Consider the following 19,630-nt stretch of genomic DNA (forward strand, 5'->3'; position numbering starts at 1 on the left):
TCATGGGTAACAATAATACTGGAAAATTACTACATCGTTGATGAGTTGAAACATGTCGCCTATGGTCATAGTTTACTTTCACGCAAGTAGGTCCACAAAGTGTGCAATTAAACGTGCGTTGAGTGCTCTTGTTCCCGCACCTGCTCTCAGGCTACATTTTGCTCCTCACAACACAGCAAATTCCTTATTTCACCTCCAACCTCGCGGCTCCGCAGAGGTTTGTGCCGACAGTTGGCAATTACCAGTGCTTTTGAACGATTGACTTGGCTCGACAATCACTTGGAGAGATTCGAAAAATGTTTATTACACAAAATTGTAATATTCGAGTTAAAATCAATTCACGCCCCCCCTGATAAAGCCCCGCGCCCCCCAGGTTGGGAACCCCTGTGCTGAAGGGTGTAAATGAACATCTTTCGAAGTTTGAGAAGTGACTGGCACGACCAGTGATGCCAACCCAGGCGACACTCTAACTGGCCTCGCTTCGGACTTCCAGGACTTTCGGAAAAAATTCCAGAGGAAATGGAGGAGGTAAGCCACCTACAGGAACGTCTCGACCAGCAGGACATCCTGATTGACAAGACAGAGCAATATAGCAGAAGGAACTGCCTACTCTTTCATGGTGTCTGTGAGACCCCCGACGAGGACACATACGCTGCGGCGGTGGGTGCGTTAAAAAAACAGTCTGGACATCGAATTGTCTATAGACAGTATAGATCATAGACTGGGCTGTATGAAGAGGACAGCAGCCGAGGTGGTGTCTGCTGGAAATAGGCCGATCATCATTAAATTCCTCAGGTACCATGAAAGAGGTCGCATCTGGGCGCGCCTAGTGAGCTCTTAAAGGTATCAAATTATTAATCACCGAATCTCTGACGTCTACAAGGAAAGAAATATTACGTAAAGCTCGGAACTTCTGGGGTATGCGGCGGGTTTCGACGCAGGACGGCTGCATTATCGTTCATTTAGAAGACGGGGAAGAAAGCTCCACATTAGCTAACCTAATGAATTGAACTTGCATATGAGGCGGTTAGGTGGAATATCAGAGTGATATGACCATTGTTATATGCCCACGAAATGTTGTTGTTATTGTTATTATTATTATTATTATTATTATTATTATTATTATTAGGTTTATGCGCATGTGTGTGTGTGTGTGTCTTAACCAGTCAGCAGTCCATTTCTTACGGAAATCCAGATTTTTCTTCTTTTTTTTGTCTCTGTTAAAGTATGCCTGTTAGGTATAGCTACGGTATTTCCTCATGACAATGCCCTCTCTAAGAATAGAACACCCCTCACTCCTTCCCAGAACAGAGATGCCGGCAACCTTTTGAAACGAGAACTTTCACTATATCATACTCTCCAGTGCTGTCACCTGTACAGCCTAAGTTTGCCTGCCCACATTGACAAAATTCAGACTATATTTACAAAAATAGCATCCACTTGATAGGTATTAGTGAAAGCTGGTTATCGCTATCGATTCCAAACATGGTTCGCCTTGACAGCTATAACCTCTACCGCTATGATCGTACAAATAAGAGGGGAGGGGTGGCATTCTCTACTGTAGAGATAACCCGAAGAGCCATATCACTTGTACCTCATCGACCAAAAGAAGTATTGTAAAATAATGCAGGAAGTAATTCAAACATAATTGACTCGTAAAGAATGGCAGTGGTGAAAGTCCTTACAAAAGCAGACATTAGGCCTAATAATGCCTCGTATGTTCTTTGTCCATGTTTATTAAAATTCTTAGTTAATATAACCCTGTTATTCTCTGATTCCAGATTTCACTCTTTCTGTAAATAAACGAGTTCATTCCTGCGAAAAATATATGCCAGCTTAGAGCTGAATCTGCTTGGTCAGAACATCTGAATATTGTCAACTCATCAATCTAATCCCACAGAAATTAAAATGACCCATCTCCATTCCCTTACATGAAGTGAAGTGTGTGAGTGCGACATTTGATCTCTGATAAGCCTACCGAAAATACCTTATTTTCCCATGTAATTTAACTCGCTTTTCTGACGAAAAATACTGGCGAAAACTTTGGATGCGTAAATTTTAATTTATTCGAGGAACTATAATCTATTAGCTTTATAGCCCGTATTGATAGTTCAAGCACTCAAGTATGAAGGATGAGATCTCCACCTAATCAGTACTTTATTTTACATAGTGTCCTTTTATGTAAATAATATTGACACTATGTAAAATTCTTCATACTTGTGTTATTCAAGGAATTCAGATACAGTGGAACCTCTTCTCCGTTTTTGGAGGGACCACGGAAGAAAAACGTACAACACAGAGAAATGAAAAATCCGGGAATGAACGAACAATCAACAATTTGGCTAAACATCACAAAAATGAAATGTATATTTCAGATCTTACGAAGACCCCTAAACCAAACCAAACTACAGCCCTAATGAGCCTTCCGCCTACCAAGTGACCTCTGTCTGTCCAAAGAACTGCAGAGTACGAGGTGATGCATGAGTTGGTGTGAGGAATCCTCTCCGCTGTTATTCCTGGCTCTCTAGACTGGGGTTGCCTTCTCCCCATTCAATAGCTCCTCAATTAAAGGTAATCTTAGGATGAGTGAACTTGGAAACCAGCACTCATATAGAGGTAAAAATGCCTGTCCTGGCCAGTGATTGAACCCGTCCCTCCGGGTCAGAAGCAGGCTAGTAAGACTACGGGGCAGACTTTAAACATTACCGATATGCGACCTAAAAAAATCTTAAACTTTACATTCAGTTTTACCAGGGAAACTTCCCCAGTTTCCTCTGAAAACTTTTCTGTTCAGCAACTTTGATCAGCCAAACTCTTCAAAAAATCTAATACTCGTAACGCCAAGCCGAACAACAATCAACCACAAGTAGTTTTTAATTCTCTAATCTAATAAAATATAGTACATTAGATATAAAAGTGTCCAACATGATGGTGAAATCCTTTTTTTTAATCTTCCATTGTAATTAGGTCACCGGTATACTGTTTGTAGTCAGTTTATGGAAATCTTGTACCGCGTAAATTAGGCCTACATCGCAAAGAGTTTGAGTTATGGATATGCAAATTTTGTTTCCAAGAAGAAATTTTGGAGTTTATCAGTGTTGTAAAGTGAGAATAGGGATGTATAGAACTAGCACCGATAGAGCGCACTGCTGTTGTACTGGGTAAGCGCAATGCGCTCTTCATTTGTCTCCTGTGTACTCATGCCGCTAAATATCCATGAATTTAAGTTGTTATTTTCGTGACTATGCCGAGCTGTTGCAGTGTTCGTCTTCGAAAAAATCAGGGAAGCCCATTTTTTCGTTTCACCAGTTTCCACAAAATAAAGAAATGAGGAAGAAATGGTTACATACTATTAGAGGAAAAATTTCGGCGAGAAGAATATGACCGAAAATATTAAAGAGTGTTCCCATTATTTTAAACCCGGTGACTTCACGAAAACTTTGGGTAAGTGCGATTTACGAAGGGAAATAATTCCTATTTCCTACCTATAAACTGATTAGGCATTTTGATAACCAGCGAATTTATGCGTTTGTATTTAAAGGTGAGAGAGCAAGATTAAAAACGGGCGCTGTTCCATCGCTTTGCCCATGGACCACGAACACAACAAAAACAAGGAAGGGGCCATACACCAGAAAATTTCCGGATTACCACGATAAGCCTAAACTATCGGAATATGCAGAAATGACCTCCTTTGAAGTACGGGAAGAAATCGTAAATATACCCGAACAAGTGAATGTTACATTTGTGACTCCCATTTTCAAACACATCAGCAATTAAATACTACAGGTAATTTCGTTGTTGAGTAAACAATGCGTAATCGTGATGTCATATTGCTTTATACAGGGTTTGTAGACGTCCAAACATCGTAATATGGTGTTTGCTGTTCTGGGAGAAAACAGACTGTGTTTCTTCTTGACAGTTATGAAGCTAAGGACCAACAAATCTGACGAAGAACTAGGCCTTAACTTCGGAATCAATAAAACTACTGTTGGGAGAATATTTAATGTTTGGATTAATTTCATGTACTGCCAATGTAAAGAGTTGAACATTTGGTCTGATAGAGAAAATGTCCTTGAAAACAGCCCCCTTGCTTTTAGACAGAAATACCCCTCAACTAAAACAGCCCCTTTGCTTTTAGACAGAAGTACCCCTAGACTAGAGTTATAACTGGTGCAACTGAGATTATACATAGCAAAACTTGTTCCAAGGGCAAACATTCCACTTTCATAGTGCTAACTGGCCTCAACCGTTTGGCAGGGGGATGCTGAAAAGTTTATACATTTTGGCTGCATGTTTCTGAACACTGAATAATACCAGTCTTGGGGAAGTGCTCTAATGCGTAGCTTACAGCAGCAATATTCTTACAACATGCCTTGGGGCCTGCTCCAAAAAAAAAAAACCATTCACATTCCCCTCCTGTAATGTCACCAGATACTCCTAAAATAAGCTTCACATTATAGGTCTTATGTTTTGTGTACTCGGATTTCACAGCACTGCATTTTATAATTTCATCCGATTGAAATTAACCTTTTATAAACACAACAAACTTTTCACTGAAAAGTCTGTGTCTAGCATAACACAATGATTTGTAGTTGGCAACAGGTGCTCCATCTATTTCAGATTTTCTGAATACGAAATAATCCATCAGATGCAAATTTGTGATAGTCATCTTCACCTTATGGCTGATGGTTAAATATTCAAAGGAACCGGCACTGGGAAGCTCAAGAATATTCACATGCCTTTGGTGGTGGACAAAGGGAAACTCAAGAATATTCACATGCCTTTGGTGGTGGACAAAGGCTGTATCTTCAGTTTCATGTAACCCATCAACCTTTAAAAAATGCATGATTCGAAGTCTATAAGCCACGGGAGCAAGTGCGTGTTTAAATATCTGTTTATGATTTAAGTCTTGTGGAGGTACATTTATTTATTTACCAATGTACAATACTCAAGTAATTGTAATCTTCAGAAAAAGGCATGCTGAATCCTATTTATTATTTGAATAATAAAGCGTGTTAGAATTTTCTAACTAGGCCTACCGCTGTACTAATTCTTTCTTCCTCCCGCTAGTTTTAGCGTCTCTGGTCCGTAGCTCATTTTGCATCTGTTTAAGGCTTAAACGCTGAAAATCGTTCGTAATATTGTAGGGGATATACCTATACAATTAATTAATATAGTCTTGGAGTAAAATTAGAGAAGATACAATCGGCTTTAGCTCAGAAAACTGTCACATTCTATACATTACTCGCAGCTGACTGGGGAAAACATAAGACGGTCGCCTTGCGCTTACCCAGTAGTACACGAGCGCTATCTGGCGCGAACTTTCTCTGCCTACATCCCTATTGAAGATGGTTAAATTTTAGTTGTTTTTGCAAGGATAAATATTTGTCAAGTAAGTCTGAGCAGTAGAAAGTCTGTTTGCTTCATTCTTTCGCACAGAATAAAATAAAGAAATGATCTGAGAAGTTTGTCTTTACGCGTGATGTTCTTTGCTCTATTTGTGCATTGAGGGTGCGGTTTATTTATTATATTTGTCTTTATTTCTTGCCTTGTAATAAATTTGTAACTCTCTGAGCACTGTGTAGGCATCAGTTAGTGCTGCTTACTCTCGTACAGAACGAGAACCGGTTGTGCAGGTTATATATCTCGTTTGAAAGACGATGTCTTGACCTTTCTTCTGAAATATGTATAGAGTTGACGTTTGTTTAGTCATAAACGTAAGTCCCTTCATACCGGGCGAGTTGGCCGTGCGGTTAGGGGCTCGCAGCTGTGAGCTTGCATCCGGGAGATAGTGGGTTCAAATCCCACTGTCGGCAGCCCTGAAGATGGTTTTCTGTGGTTTCCCATTTTCACACCAGGCAAATGCTGGGGCTGTACCTTAAGACCACGGCTGCTTCCTTCCAAGTCCTAGGCCTTTCCTATCCCATCGTCGCCATAAGACCTATCTGTGTCGGTGCGACGTAAAGCCACTAGAAAAAAAAGTCCCCTCGTTGTTTCATCCTGCGGTTTTCGGTATCGCTGAAGCTTCATCAGTCCGTGCTCAATGGCTAGCTCCAGCCGTGATTTCACTGACAGTAACGTGCTTGAAATATTGTATAATTCAGATGAATGTTTAGTTGGAAGTAGTAGTGACAGTATGAGCAGCAGTGATAATGAAATAGATTATGTGGCTGTAGCGGTCAAGGATGAGCGACGATGAGGAGGGGCCAGTACTTGGAAATTTCTTGTGGGAGTTTATGGAGAATCATACAGGTCAAAGGGATTCCTGAATTCTCTAATATTCAGACAAGTCAGAGGGACAAACATTGAGCAGTTATCTAATAGGGTTCAGCTGGTGGAAGGTTTGTGTACAAAATACGCTCACTCGGCCGGGGAACAAAATTGTCATATTCGGAAACATGCATCTACGTGGTTTTTGGTAGAATGTTTTACCTAACCTAAAATTCAACAAGACTGTATAGCAATCTTAATACTTCAATACCGTCCACATGCTTATCTTTGGGGGGGAAGGGGGGGGGGGGGGAGGTGAGGTGTATATAAGCTAGTTTATGGATGTTTTGCAGTCAGGTAGCCTATATATAGCACTCAAGATAGTGTAAATATGTTTTAAACACAAATATAAATAATGCCAAAAGATGTCTGAAGTCGACACTTTTCAAGGTAGTCTCGGAAAGCAGGATGGTCCAGCTTTTGGATGGGTATATTAGTCTGCAGGCAAGTCTTCACAGTATCCTCAATGAACTTTTGTTTCTTGCATTTCGCTCGTTTTGCCTTTCTATCCATTTCTACTATTGTAGCTTGATGCCACGCTGTTCACATGCTGGTTGAGAAAAGTCGCTCCTTTAGTAGCACCTGGTTTTTGCTCTTGCAGTGTTTATCCAAAACGTCTTTCTTCTTCCATTCAAGTCTTCGATTGCAAAGTCAGCATATCAATATATCTGTATCGCTTACATAAAAATGTTCAGACTTGTAACTCTCAGCACGCTGTTTGTCAGTTTCTACTCGTGGCTAACAGACAATAAATTGCTGCCGTACTTTAAAACAGAACTACTACTCAGCACCTGTGTTAAGAATAACAAACTATGATCAAGAGTCAACACAAAGTGAATGAACGTGTGTACTTGAAAGTGATACCTGGGTTCCCTAGTGCTGAATTGGTAGACCTTGGTTATCTTCCTGAATCATTGGCAACCTTTGAAACACAAACTATGAATCGAGTAGGCATTGCTGCGCTTACTGTATAAAGCTGTGTGATTGGTTGATCGTTGCATCGCTCTTTGGCCATTGAGAGATAGTCCACACATCGAAAGATTTACGTGCCGTAATAATTCTTTCAACTAAAATAACCACATATACCTTACTTTTAAGGTAAATGCCTAGTTTAAAAAAAGATCTGTTCACTTTGGATAAAATAGAGAATTTCGCATCTGTTTCTCATTTTGTTTCGCATTTTGAACCAATATTGTATTTTATCGCTAATTCGAAATCGCTAGAAACCACTCGTAGGGGTGGTATAAGGCAAAGGCACATGCACCGACAACGTTTCAACATATTTTGCATTTATCGCAAATGCTAAAAACCACACTCTACTAATGAGTCATTGTAACGGAAAGGAACAGGCTAGTGACAAATCATTCTATATAGGAACACTCAACAGGATGAATGCAATGACAGGTTGGTATGGGAAGAGGGAATATTGGAAACGGAAGAAGAGTACAAGCATGTAAACAAGATGTGGAGATCGTTGTAGTCATTTCTGCATTTGATTTGTCCTATCCCCTTTCTATTGCTTCCTCTTCCCACACTGACCTGCCGTTAATCTTCCTGAGCTTTTTCTTTGCAGACTTTCCCTTAAAAACTTGTTGGTTGTGTATGTAAAACTACTGAGAGTTGGCTGTGCATTTATGGGCACGCAGCTGTGAGCTTGCATTCATGAGATAGTGGGTTCGAACCCCACTGTCGGCAGCCCTGAAGATGGTTTTCAGTGTTTTACCGTTTTCACACCAGGCAAATGCTGAGGCTGTTCCTTAACTCAGGCCACGGCAGCTTCCTTTCAGCTCGTAGCCCTTCCCTGTCCCATAGTCACTATAAGACTTGTGTCGGTGTGATGTAAAGAAACTTAAAAAATATACACTAGAGTCCCGTTAATCCGAACCCCGTTAATCCGAAAGTCTGGTTAATCCGAACTGAAATATTCAATTTAAAAAAAAATTCTCCTTATTGAAATGAAAGAAAATATTATAGAATGAAGATTGCATTGTATTAGTCATATTTTACTAGAATAACTTAATGTAAACATAATTACACATCATAAACCATCAATCACTGGTCGTTTATCTTTACACAGTATGTTAGTTTCTTGTGCTGTAGTGATTGGGACCTACTCGAAGATGCAGTGTTAAACCAGCGTCTCATAAACATCACATCAGTGGGCGTAGCAGCTGAGTGTTGCTCGACGTAGCATACGGCAAGTTCTAAGGTGGTCGCGGCATCTGAATGTGACACTAGTTGTTCATTGTGGTCTTCTTCGTCGTCACTCTGTTCCTCATCAACTCCAGATTCTTTCTCCACCATAGCTACAATTTCCAGGACTGTTTATAATTTATGACAGTCAGCTTCCATCCACTCGCTAATGTCATTTTCATTGTCGTTTTCTCCTCTACGGGTTCTTAACTACCCTACTGTAATTTTATACAGTATTTTGTTAACGTAACTGCTAAAGAATGGACATTTCAAGTTACAGTATGTACTGCACTGTATTGTGGAAAATATTTTCCTCAGACGTTTTAGGAGCTGGCCTTCTGACCCCAACTTGGCACGTTCGATCCTGGCTCAGTTCGGTCGTATTTGAACGTGCTCAAATACACCAGCCTTGTAAGTAGATTTACTGGCACGTAAAAGGACTCGTGGTGGAGAAAATCCTGGCACCTAGGCGTCTCATGAAACCGTAAAAGTAGTTAGCGGGACGTGAAAACAATAACATTATTTGTAGAAAATATTTTCCGGTTAATCCGAAAATTTCGTAATCCGAACAGACTCTCGTCCCAATTAGTTTGGATTAACGAGACTCTACTGTATATATATTAAACTAAGGTTGCAGATACCTTATTCCTTTCCCGCCCACATTTTCAGTCTGCTTATCGCCAGAAAACATACCATCACATCCATTTCTGTATTCATTGAGTCATAAGGTTGTTGGTTCAAACCTCCACCTCCCCCTAATTATGGTACTCGACACAAAGGTAGTCTCTATTTGACACATTCTCATGTATGAATCCCTCTAAACCAATAACCCCGTGATTCTGGAAGTGGAATGTATACTGTATATCAGCTTCTACTTTCCCTAAGCAAGTGTCTTCACATTCTGTATCTGTTTACAAAATGTGCCTGTTTGAATGCTGCATTGATATATATATGCAAGTAGCTATCTCACTCAATAGTTTGTCTCCTAACATATGTCATAAATAAAATATTTTCGTAATACTGTTTCAGAATTATGGACAGGTTCAACAACATCCATATCATTTGGAGTAATGAAACGAAATATTTATGTTGACTGAAATGCCGCGGCATCGCAATCAGGTTCAGATTCTCGATATTCGTTTTCCACTTGCATCATTATCACTAAAATTATTTTCGCTGATACGTTAGTCGGTCACTAAAAACTCGCCTACACCCCTACTCAACAATTCTGTGTCACTTTCGTCGCCTATATTCAGCTCAGTTTCAATATCGGCAGTATTCAATCCTGCCATGTTTACGAACAAAACAGCTGTCCCGCACTCGCGGAAGTTAAAGACATTTTACAAGACGACATAAAGACATATTATCGCTCTTTTTTTCATTTCCTAAGCCTTGCCAATCGTACTGCGTGTTCATAAATGCCTCTTGAACACTTCAAAACTGAAGAAAACAAAAAACTATCACATAGCTCACGTAAGTGTGCAGATAATGCAGCCAGGCGCTTTCGGGCGCTAAGGACCGGAAGGCAAAGTGAAGAGTCGCCCACTAAGGGTAGGGAAGGGTTAAGATGCACAATATATTTGGCTGCTTAAAGTTTTAACCATAATATGAACTCATCCCCGAGAAAAGGGGATTGCCATTTTTCTAGTAAGTTCAATAGATTGTATTTTAATTTTTTATTTGTATTTTAATTTTTTTATTAATAGGGTAAAGGCAAGAAGGCAGACATTGACAGACGAGCTGATCAGATAAGAGACTTACTGGAGCACACATCTTCAGAGTATGAGAAGGAAAAACTACAGGAACGCTTGGCACGTTTGGCATCTGGTGTTGCAGTACTCAAAGTTGGAGGTTCAAGTGAGGTAAGTTTGCTCTCACCTTTTATTGTCGGTGTCATTTCAGATGTTGAAATGCTATATTCAAAGATAGATTTGGGAGATGTGGCAGTGATTTGAATCTTGATCATAGTTTGCGAAAATGCATCCCTTTGGTTTGCATTCAGAGTAAAACTGTATAATATCCAATCACTTCTATTCCACTGTCCTCCATTTTATTTAAAAAAAAAACATTGTTGAAGCATCCAGGAGAAGGATGAATGTCCACTTTTATTCTGAGATAAATGGAATTGAAACTTTAAAATGTTATAACTTACCTCATATAGTTTTACTTCAGAGTATTACATTATGATGCCAGATGAAAAGAGTTTACACACATCAATTGAGCTTTTGTATTATTACGTTGATATAGAATTTATCAAAATATTTACTGAAGACCTAAACTACAAGGGAGGGGAGATCAATGTTCAGAAAATTCGTGAAGTCACAAAACGAAACAACGCTAACTTTGTTCCTTTACTATTTTGTAGGAAATGGTTACTGAATTTTAAGACCTCTTGTTGCTGGGTTTTGCTGACCTTCATTTGTAGTTTGGGAATTCCCTGCAGTGCATCTGGGTGTAGGAGCAGGTGTGAATGGCAAACTATTTTAGAAAGCATGATGTTCTGGCCTGCAAAATCTCTTTAGATGTTGAAGATCCTGGTACTTAGCTTCAGACAAGGGTACTGGTGCACTGTATTCAACTTGGGAAGCCTGAATTCTCCTGGTGTTAAAGTTGGTAGTTTCACCCCTTGAAAATTTCGTGATTGAATGTTCCCAAGAACCATTATAACCATTATGTGTCTCGAGAATAGAGCAGGCGAGGATGTAATGTTAATCATAACCAATGCCAGCTGTGGACCTGACTGTCCCCCTACACCTAACCTCTCCTACCCAAGAAGGGAGACACCCCGCTGCTCGTTAGTGAAAGTATTTCAGGCCAACGCACGATCATTGAACTGCATTCATTTAAATTCGCAATCCCTACCTGCTCACTATGAGGTGGTAACGGCTCTCCTTGAAAACAGCAATGCACACTTAGCTTATATCAGTGAGAGCTTGTTACGCGCAACTATCCCTAGTAGTATGGTACACATAACGGGTTATAAAATTTACAGGCATGACCAAATAGATAAAGAGGTGGAGTAGCAGCCTTGTACTGTAGAGATGATATTAAATGTAAAATCGTATGCATATCTGCCCACTGTCCTGACCCGAGACCTGTGACAACAGTTAGAAGTCCTAAGTTTATTATTTTTTATCGGCCACCACTGGTAGGTCACCTCTGAGATTGAAGACATCCTGCAGAGACTATCAACTGCTTATGAAAATATTTTAATATTTGGAGACTTCAATACTAATTTACTGGAACAGGCTGGAGATACAAAACAACTTAAGTATTTTCTTGACATGTGACATGACAATACTTCCACTAAAACCCACACATCTTACCTTATCTTCGCATACACTAATTGACTTAATGTTCCATTGTCATAAAGCAGCAGGAATAGATGAAATTAGACCTGAAATTGTGAAGTATAGTGGGAAGGCAGGGATGAAATGGCTTCATAGAGTAGTAAGATTAGCATGGAGTGTTGGTAAGGTACCTTCAGATTGGACAAAAGCAGTAATTGCACCTATCTATAAGCAAGGGAACAGGAAGGATTGCAACAACTATAGAGGTATCTCATTAATTAGTAAACCAGGCAAAGTATTTGCTGGCATCTTGGAAGGGAGGGTATGATCAGGCGTTAAGAGGAAGTAGTGTGAAAACCAGTGTGGTTTCAGACCAGGATCAGATTTTCAGTATGCGTCAGATAATTGAAAAATGCTACGAGAGGAATAGGCAGTTGTGTTTGTTTCGTAGATCTAGAGAAAGCATAGAGTACCGAGGAAAAAGATGTTCTCTATACTGGGGGACTATGGAATCAAAGGTAGGTTATTAAAATCAATCGAAGGCATTTATGTTAACAATTGGGCCTCAGTGAGAATTGATGGTAGAATGAGTTCTTGGTTCAGGGTACTTACAGGGGTTAGACAAGGCTGTAATCTTTCACCTTTGCTGTTTGTAGTTTACATGGATCATCTGCTGAAAGATATAAAATGGCAGGGAGGGATTCAGTTAGGTGGAAATGTAGTAAGCAGTTTGGCCTATGCTGACGACTTGGTCTTAATGGTAAATTGTGCCGAAAGCCTGCAGTCTAATATCTTGGAACTTGAAAATAGGTGCAATGAGTATGGTATGAAAATTAGCCTCTCGAAGACTAAATTGATGTCGGTAGGTAAGAAATTCAACAGAATTGAATGCCAGATTGGTGACACAAAGCTAGAATAGGTCGATAATTTCAAGTATTTAGGTTGTGTTCTCCCAGGATGGTAATATAGTGAGATTGAATCAAGGTGTCGTAAAGCTAATGCACTGAGCTCGCAGTTGCGACCAACAATATTCTGTAAGAAGGAAGTCAGCTCCCAGGCGGAACTATCTTTATATCGGTCTGTTTTCAGACCAACTTTGCTTTACGGGAGCGAAAGCTGGGTGGACTCAGGATATCTTACTCATAAGTTAGAAGTAACAGACATGAAAGTAGAAAGAATGATTGCTGGTACAAACAGGTGGGAACAATGGCAGGAGGGTATTCGGAATTAGGAGATAAAGGCTAATCTAGGAATGAACTCGATGGGCGAAGCTGTACGCATAAACCGGCTTCGGTGGTGGGGTCATGTGAGGCGAATGGAAGAGGATAGGTTACCTAGGAGAATGATGGACTCTGCTATGGAGGGTAAGAGGAGTAGAGGTAGACGAAGGCAATGATTGTTAGGCTCAATTTCTAATGACTTAAAGATAAGAGGTATAGAACTAAATGAGGCCACAACACTAGTTGCAAATAGAGGATTGTGGCAATGTTTAGTAAGTTCACAGAGGCTTGCAGACTGAACTTGGAAAGGCATAACAGTCTATAATGGTAATGTATGTAGGCAATGACAAACACATCTTACCAACAGTTCTATTTTCAAAAGATTCTTAAACTGGTTTCTCTAGAATGGCAGGGGGAAGATTAATTTTATGCTTATACTTGTCTGCAGTGCCTTATACCACAGCCTGCTGTTACATACATTTTCAAGAGGAATAAATTCAAACTGAGTTGGTGCTTCATATCAGCGATCACCTATTTATATTTTTTGTTCTCTCTAGGAATTTTACAAATAAATTAAATATTCTTTCACCACTGAAAAGAGCAAAGTTTATTAACCATTTTTGGACTTTTAAAAAATGTGCAGTTCTTTGCCTTCAAAGGTCTCTCTCTCTCCCCCCCCCCCCCCCAGCAACCTTAAGTTTCTTGAATTTGTGAGCTAATGAGAATTGAAGGTTTAGAATTTTTTTTTTAAAAGCTTGCGACTCAAGTAATCATGGGGCATTTTGTGGAGGAAAAGTGAAGTCTCCAGAAAGTGAATATGTGAGTGAGAACAGACTGCATTTCACTTGTGATCCATGCCCAAAAGCAAAGGTGGAATGCAATAGCAAGAGAGGTTGAAAAAAAATTACTTGTCTTAAGGCTAGCCATGAATGCATCACACGTGCTTTTTACCAAAATAACCTTTTTTTTTGTGAAAAACTAGCATTGTGCAAAGTCTCCCAGAAATGAATGAAGAAAATATGGTGATTTTCCATGGATTTGTTATGGGTTTGTACCAGAGAAATTCGTATTTACTCTCGGACATTCGTAATGCAGACCGGGTGTATTTATTGTACTGTATTATTCGCAGTTTTGAATACCGTAAACCGGGGATACTTTGTGACTGCAGGGGTTACTTTGTGACAGGTGCGCGCTAAATAAGAATTTCATATTTCAGTGCTATGGATGGTCTGACAATGAACACTATATGTTTTCACTCAATAATGCTGCTACCTGTGTGTACAATGATAATGTCCTAAGTGTTGGATTGTTGGCAACAGAGATCCTTTTCTTGTATTGTACTGAGCACTTGATTTTGTGAACAGCGGGAAACTTTTGTCGGCGACAGAAAACGTTAATGAGGTACACACATCAAAGTAAGTGGAAATCTTAATTTCATGTTTCCTGATAAAAATGCATGATTCTCATGACACTTTGAGCTTTCTTTCAGTTATATATGTTAAAATAAAGAGAAGTTTAAGGGGTAACTTTGTGACAACAATGACTCAAAGTAACCTCAGTGTTCTAAAATTGCCTTTTTTTAGTAATGTGGAGTCTGAAAACGATATTCCACTATACTGAAGCAAGAATGTCCATCTCTTGTTAAGATCTAATTGAGAAATAGTTGAAAATGGTCTGAATAATCTACGTTCTTGATGCAGGAAATGTAGTATTTGCCCTCTAAGCCAGGAAGAAGTGCTGAAGCACATGTATAACAGGGCAATGGATGTAGGTGATGCTGTGAAACAAGCTGTAAGTAAGTTTCATTGAGCACTTGAACTTCAAAGGGGGTAAGGTAACAAATAATGGGTGAAGAAAGGGGAGATGTATAGATGTGCCACCTGGAAGAGGTATGACAGCTTCAGATTTTGACACTGTAGATGAGATTCCTAGCTGTAGTGGCACAGACGAACTGTCCCTCAAAGAATATTAACACCCGAAACGAGAATTCAAGTAAAGATGACAATGATGACATCTGTACTGAGTCAAGACTACTCGTTGCATGAAGTAGAATTTAATTCTGACTCTGAAGAACTTCCTATTCGTGAAAATCGTATCTTGGAATCCGATGATAAGATTGTTGGGACATGCATAACTGTACTGTCCAAGAATCATAACAAAAGTATACAAACAAGGTGCAGTTGTCAGTGCTATGGAAGCACTATGAAGTGGGTGGATATCAAAGTGCAGTTGTCAGTGCTATGGAAGCACTATGAAGTGGGTGGATATCAAAGTGCAGTTGTCAGTGCTATGGATAGCACCATGAAGCGGGCGGATATCAAGGATGAAATATAGTATGCAGATGACAAAATATGGTGTAAAATTAGTCCAACCATACAAAGGAGAAAACTTGAAATCTATGACATTCCAGAACTCACAAAACACAGCAAAAAGTAAACAGTTTGTAAACTATTCACTCTTTAATGATGCAGATATTTCAAGTGGTTATATCACAGGTTTAAAAAAATATACAGTGTGTTGTATTATCATGGTTATGAAAGAAATTCTCCTTTTATTTTTAGCCAGAGTCTTAAGTAATGACTTAATGGGGGTAACTTTGTGACATCTGCACCAAACATGGAAATACAATGGTAAAAAGATTGTCACAAAGTAACCCCACCTAACGGGGTAACATTGTGACAAGTTCTTCTTGAAATATTAAGTGATTAAATGTAAATACACATATAAAAATGATTTCAAAACATGAATAAAGGATGGAAGAATACGGCAATATAGAAAAACCTTAATACAAAATGATATTCTTCTTATTATCCTGAAGAAATTGCCAAAACTGTCACAAAGTAACCCCAGTTTACAGTATTCAAGTAAGCTATACAATTTTCTTCCTAAAATTGGCTTGACATATTGTACCAGGAAAAGTTTTTGGGCAAAGGGCATGAGTAGGACCTCAGGGAGTGGAACTTGGTTTTGGAGCCGATACAGAGTAGGATAGACTCGCAGAGCGAATAATAGATGGTTAAAAATTTTTTTTCAAAACAATTTATTAATTCTTCACCCTGCAATATGATTATTGGACTCAAATCTGGCATTAAAAGTTTGAACGTAATCTTCCTGAATAAATATCACTGATTCCAAAGTCTTTCATATGTGAGAATATGAGGTATTGAATTTCCACCTAAAGTCTTTCTAAACCTAAGCACACACTTATAATTGTAAGTTGATATGAGAAATTAAATTTCTGTTAAAAGTTTTCAGTTTTCAGTTTGTAAACTTTGATATATAGCACACTTGAAAAGCCTAAAGTCTTTCTGTGAGATATAAAAATGAAATTTGAAATTAAATTAATCACTTCTGAGAAATTATGAGAACTCTGAAATATTTGTTCACGCGCGACACTGAAGTTTCCACTGTTCAAAATTAATGAAAAAAAATTTTAGTCAGTTTGTTACTACTCACTTACGGAAAGAAATGTTGCTACAAAATGTTGAAAGATGGACATCTGGAATGTTCCGTGGAGAATCAGGATCGGCGATGTTCCCTTAACACACCATGTTGACGTTCCCGATGAGATGATGACGGCTGGAACTGGATCATGTAGAATTGCAGCTTGTTAGGGTGATTTTTCGCACACGAAAAATTCACTTAGTGCGAGTAGTTATCACTGACACTGTCATTTACTGTTGAACACTATTTATGGCGTAATCGAACTTCAAGACGTTAAATAAAGAATCACAGTCCTTCCTGTATGAAATACTATTTAAAGTCGTTACTGAAACGTTCATAATTACACAGTTCACACTTGAAAAGGCAAATCATAGTCGATAATCACGGTCTTTGAACACGGTCATTAAGTCACTAAGGATTATTTTCTGCTTATCTTGTTATTATAACGTCATATTACCTCAGAAAAGGTTCTTAGTTTTCACTCAAATTACTACTGTAAGTCGTATACTGATGTGGCGTGAATAAAGAAATACAGTTCAATACTCGAAAAGAAATGAGTTCTGGTGATTCTACACATTAGTTTCTGTAGAAGTTTAATATCATTTGAAGTAACCTAAGTCTACACGTAATGACATATTCTGTGAACGTTAAATAGTTGATATTTGCATTTCGATAAGTTCACTCGTATTATATTCTTAAATGTCTTTTAGAATTAGGCTGTAGTCGCGACGCGATGTACTAAATACAGTGAGACGTCTTTTATAATTCTGTCGGCGATATAACTTCGTGTTCCGGAAATGCGACGGCAAGTACTTTCACCGTGACTGCGCGAACATACCGTACGCGGGTCGGTCTCTCCTGTGTCTCACTCACACACAGCTGTATACTCGTCCTTGTACTGGCCTGCTTGCTGGCTGGCCTCGACATATATAGATACCAGCGCTGGGAGGGGTAGCATCTCTTGGCCATGTGACCGTGAGTGCGTAATTTCTTTAGACTTTAAATTATTATAACTCAACGACCATGGGATGAATTAATTCGAAATTCACAGGGATTAACTTTTATGACGTCCGCTATGATTCAGCGTTTGTCCCGTTGAAATTGGTTAAGGCGTTGAAAAGCTGGTAAAAGAAGATTCTTTTCGAGAAATATCTCTAGGGGAGGTGAGCTTCGAGCGACAGGTGACGTCACTTGACTCCGCCTAGTGCACTCGTGGGGTCTGGCACATACTGGAACATTCTTTACATAGATGTTCGTACGTCGGTCGGATCTTTTATGCTGGAATAACGTTTCTTTCGATTAATATGGACCAGGACCTAGGCTTTCCTGGTACAATATGTACAATATTTTGTCCAAATAAAATTTCATTTCATTCTTTAAGTTTTCCTGTTAATATGGTTTAATTATTGAGGTTTAGTTTTCTTGATAGCTTGATTTGATGGGAGATTTCTTGTTGTTTAGACGTTTATTCCTAAAATGTCTCTTTAGTTGACGTGCACTCATTGTGGAATGATGATATTGAAGGCCGAGGATTTGAGTAACTCTTGACTCTCCACCTGTTGTGTGTCTAAATGTTGGATGGATGTCAGAGTTCAATGATCAAACCTACGAAGCGATTTATTAAGCTGACCTTAAGAGTGCACGCTTCGGTAATGATCCCACGATTTTTTCGTATTCAACTTGGAACTTCAGAGCTTATGGTTTTTCAGGTGGAAGTAAACGAGAAAAAGGACAGGGTTAATGATGCCTTGAATGCAACTCGTGCTGCCGTTGAAGAAGGAATTGTCCCAGGTGGAGGAACTGCTCTCCTGAGGTGTATTGGTGACTTGAGAAAGCTGAACCCATTAAATGAAGATCAAGAAACAGGTAAATAGCAAGTATGGAATGTTCCAGAACTTTCTAAGTGGACTGTTCATAACAGAAGTATAATATGAATTTATCATTCGAGTTAGGGTTCAAGCAACTATTAATGATTGGTTGATTTAAATTAGCTAATAAATGACTTGCATAATTGATTTTTATTTTATTTTTGTATGTTTAGGCATCAAGATAATTGCAAAGGCTCTGAGAATGCCGTGCATGCAGATAGCTAAGAATGCTGGAATCGATGCATCAGTGGTTGTTGCCAAAGTAGAAGAATTACCTGCCGAAATGGGCTTTGATGCGATGAACAATGAATACGTGAACATGATAGAGAAGGGCATCATTGATCCTACAAAGGTAATGCTTATTTGTATTTGTTGGAAGTACCTGTAGATGGTACTCTTAAGTTAAAGATTTTTACTCTTAATTACATTTCTGTGGCATTTGCACGGTACAAGAGGATTACGACGAATGAACAGACCTCCTACAGCACCATGTGTGAAGGTCATGACCCAGTAAATGCACATGCATGGTAAACTTGAACTCTCATACCTTATATCCAAAATAGCTTTGAGGTTCCTAGAATTTCTTCATAATTAGAGTTCATAAAATCTTGTTGCAGTAATTGCTATACTTAAGAATATTTGAATGTAAGTATAGCCCATTCAGATTTTGTATATACTTCGTGTATTCTAAATCTGCCTGCGTGGTGGCCATGATCGTTACCGTGTCGGGTCTATATGGTCTGACATCGTAGTTAGCCGGGTCAAGTCCTGTTGGTGGGCGAAAAAACTTGGGATTTCAAAGAGAACTCATATCTTAGACCAACCTAATGTACTAAATGTTACAGAAACAAAAACATAAATCGATACTTTGTAATAGTAAAGTGATCTATCCTGTAATATGAATTTATACATAGCCCAGAGCACAATAATTCCTGGGCGCCAGGTTGCCATGGCGCTTAGAATTCTTTCTTTGGTGCATTCCTTTTCGAGCTAAGTATAATCTCCCTCTTCATATATTTTCCGGTTTGAAGTCGCTGAACTGCTGCACAGCCCACGCAATAATACACAACCCCTTGACACTCCATTCTGTACCGGGAAATAATTATGGGGCCATCTTTTCAAAATTCATTAATGAAATATCGGCGCTGTTATATTCTGAGACATCCACTTGATGTTAAGTGTCCAAAATGAATACCAATTTTCTGAGATCATAAACACCCTACAGTTCATCTAGGATCTCTTATATAGATTTAAATTCCAAAATAACACTTTGCACATAGTACTTCATTTAACCAAATTGCGTAAAAATCAAGTCCATCACTTTTGAGGCAAACCTACAGTTTTT

At 39.0% G+C, this 19,630-nt stretch overlaps 1 protein-coding gene across 1 annotated transcript in view; it reads left to right on the plus strand.

Annotated features, from left to right (window-relative positions):
• Hsp60A (Heat shock protein 60A) overlaps positions 1 to 19,630 on the plus strand; it is a 107,233-nt gene that overhangs the window by 63,897 nt on the left and 23,706 nt on the right. Inside the window, exons 8-10 of the mRNA XM_067150065.2 lie at positions 10,170 to 10,325; positions 18,127 to 18,283; positions 18,459 to 18,637. Of these exons, the coding sequence (XP_067006166.1) occupies positions 10,170 to 10,325; positions 18,127 to 18,283; positions 18,459 to 18,637 (492 nt within the window). The remainder of the gene's footprint in view (positions 1 to 10,169; positions 10,326 to 18,126; positions 18,284 to 18,458; positions 18,638 to 19,630) is intronic.

Source organism: Anabrus simplex, chromosome 6, assembly GCF_040414725.1.
Source record: "Anabrus simplex isolate iqAnaSimp1 chromosome 6, ASM4041472v1, whole genome shotgun sequence".
Classification (NCBI taxonomy): domain Eukaryota; kingdom Metazoa; phylum Arthropoda; class Insecta; order Orthoptera; family Tettigoniidae; genus Anabrus; species Anabrus simplex.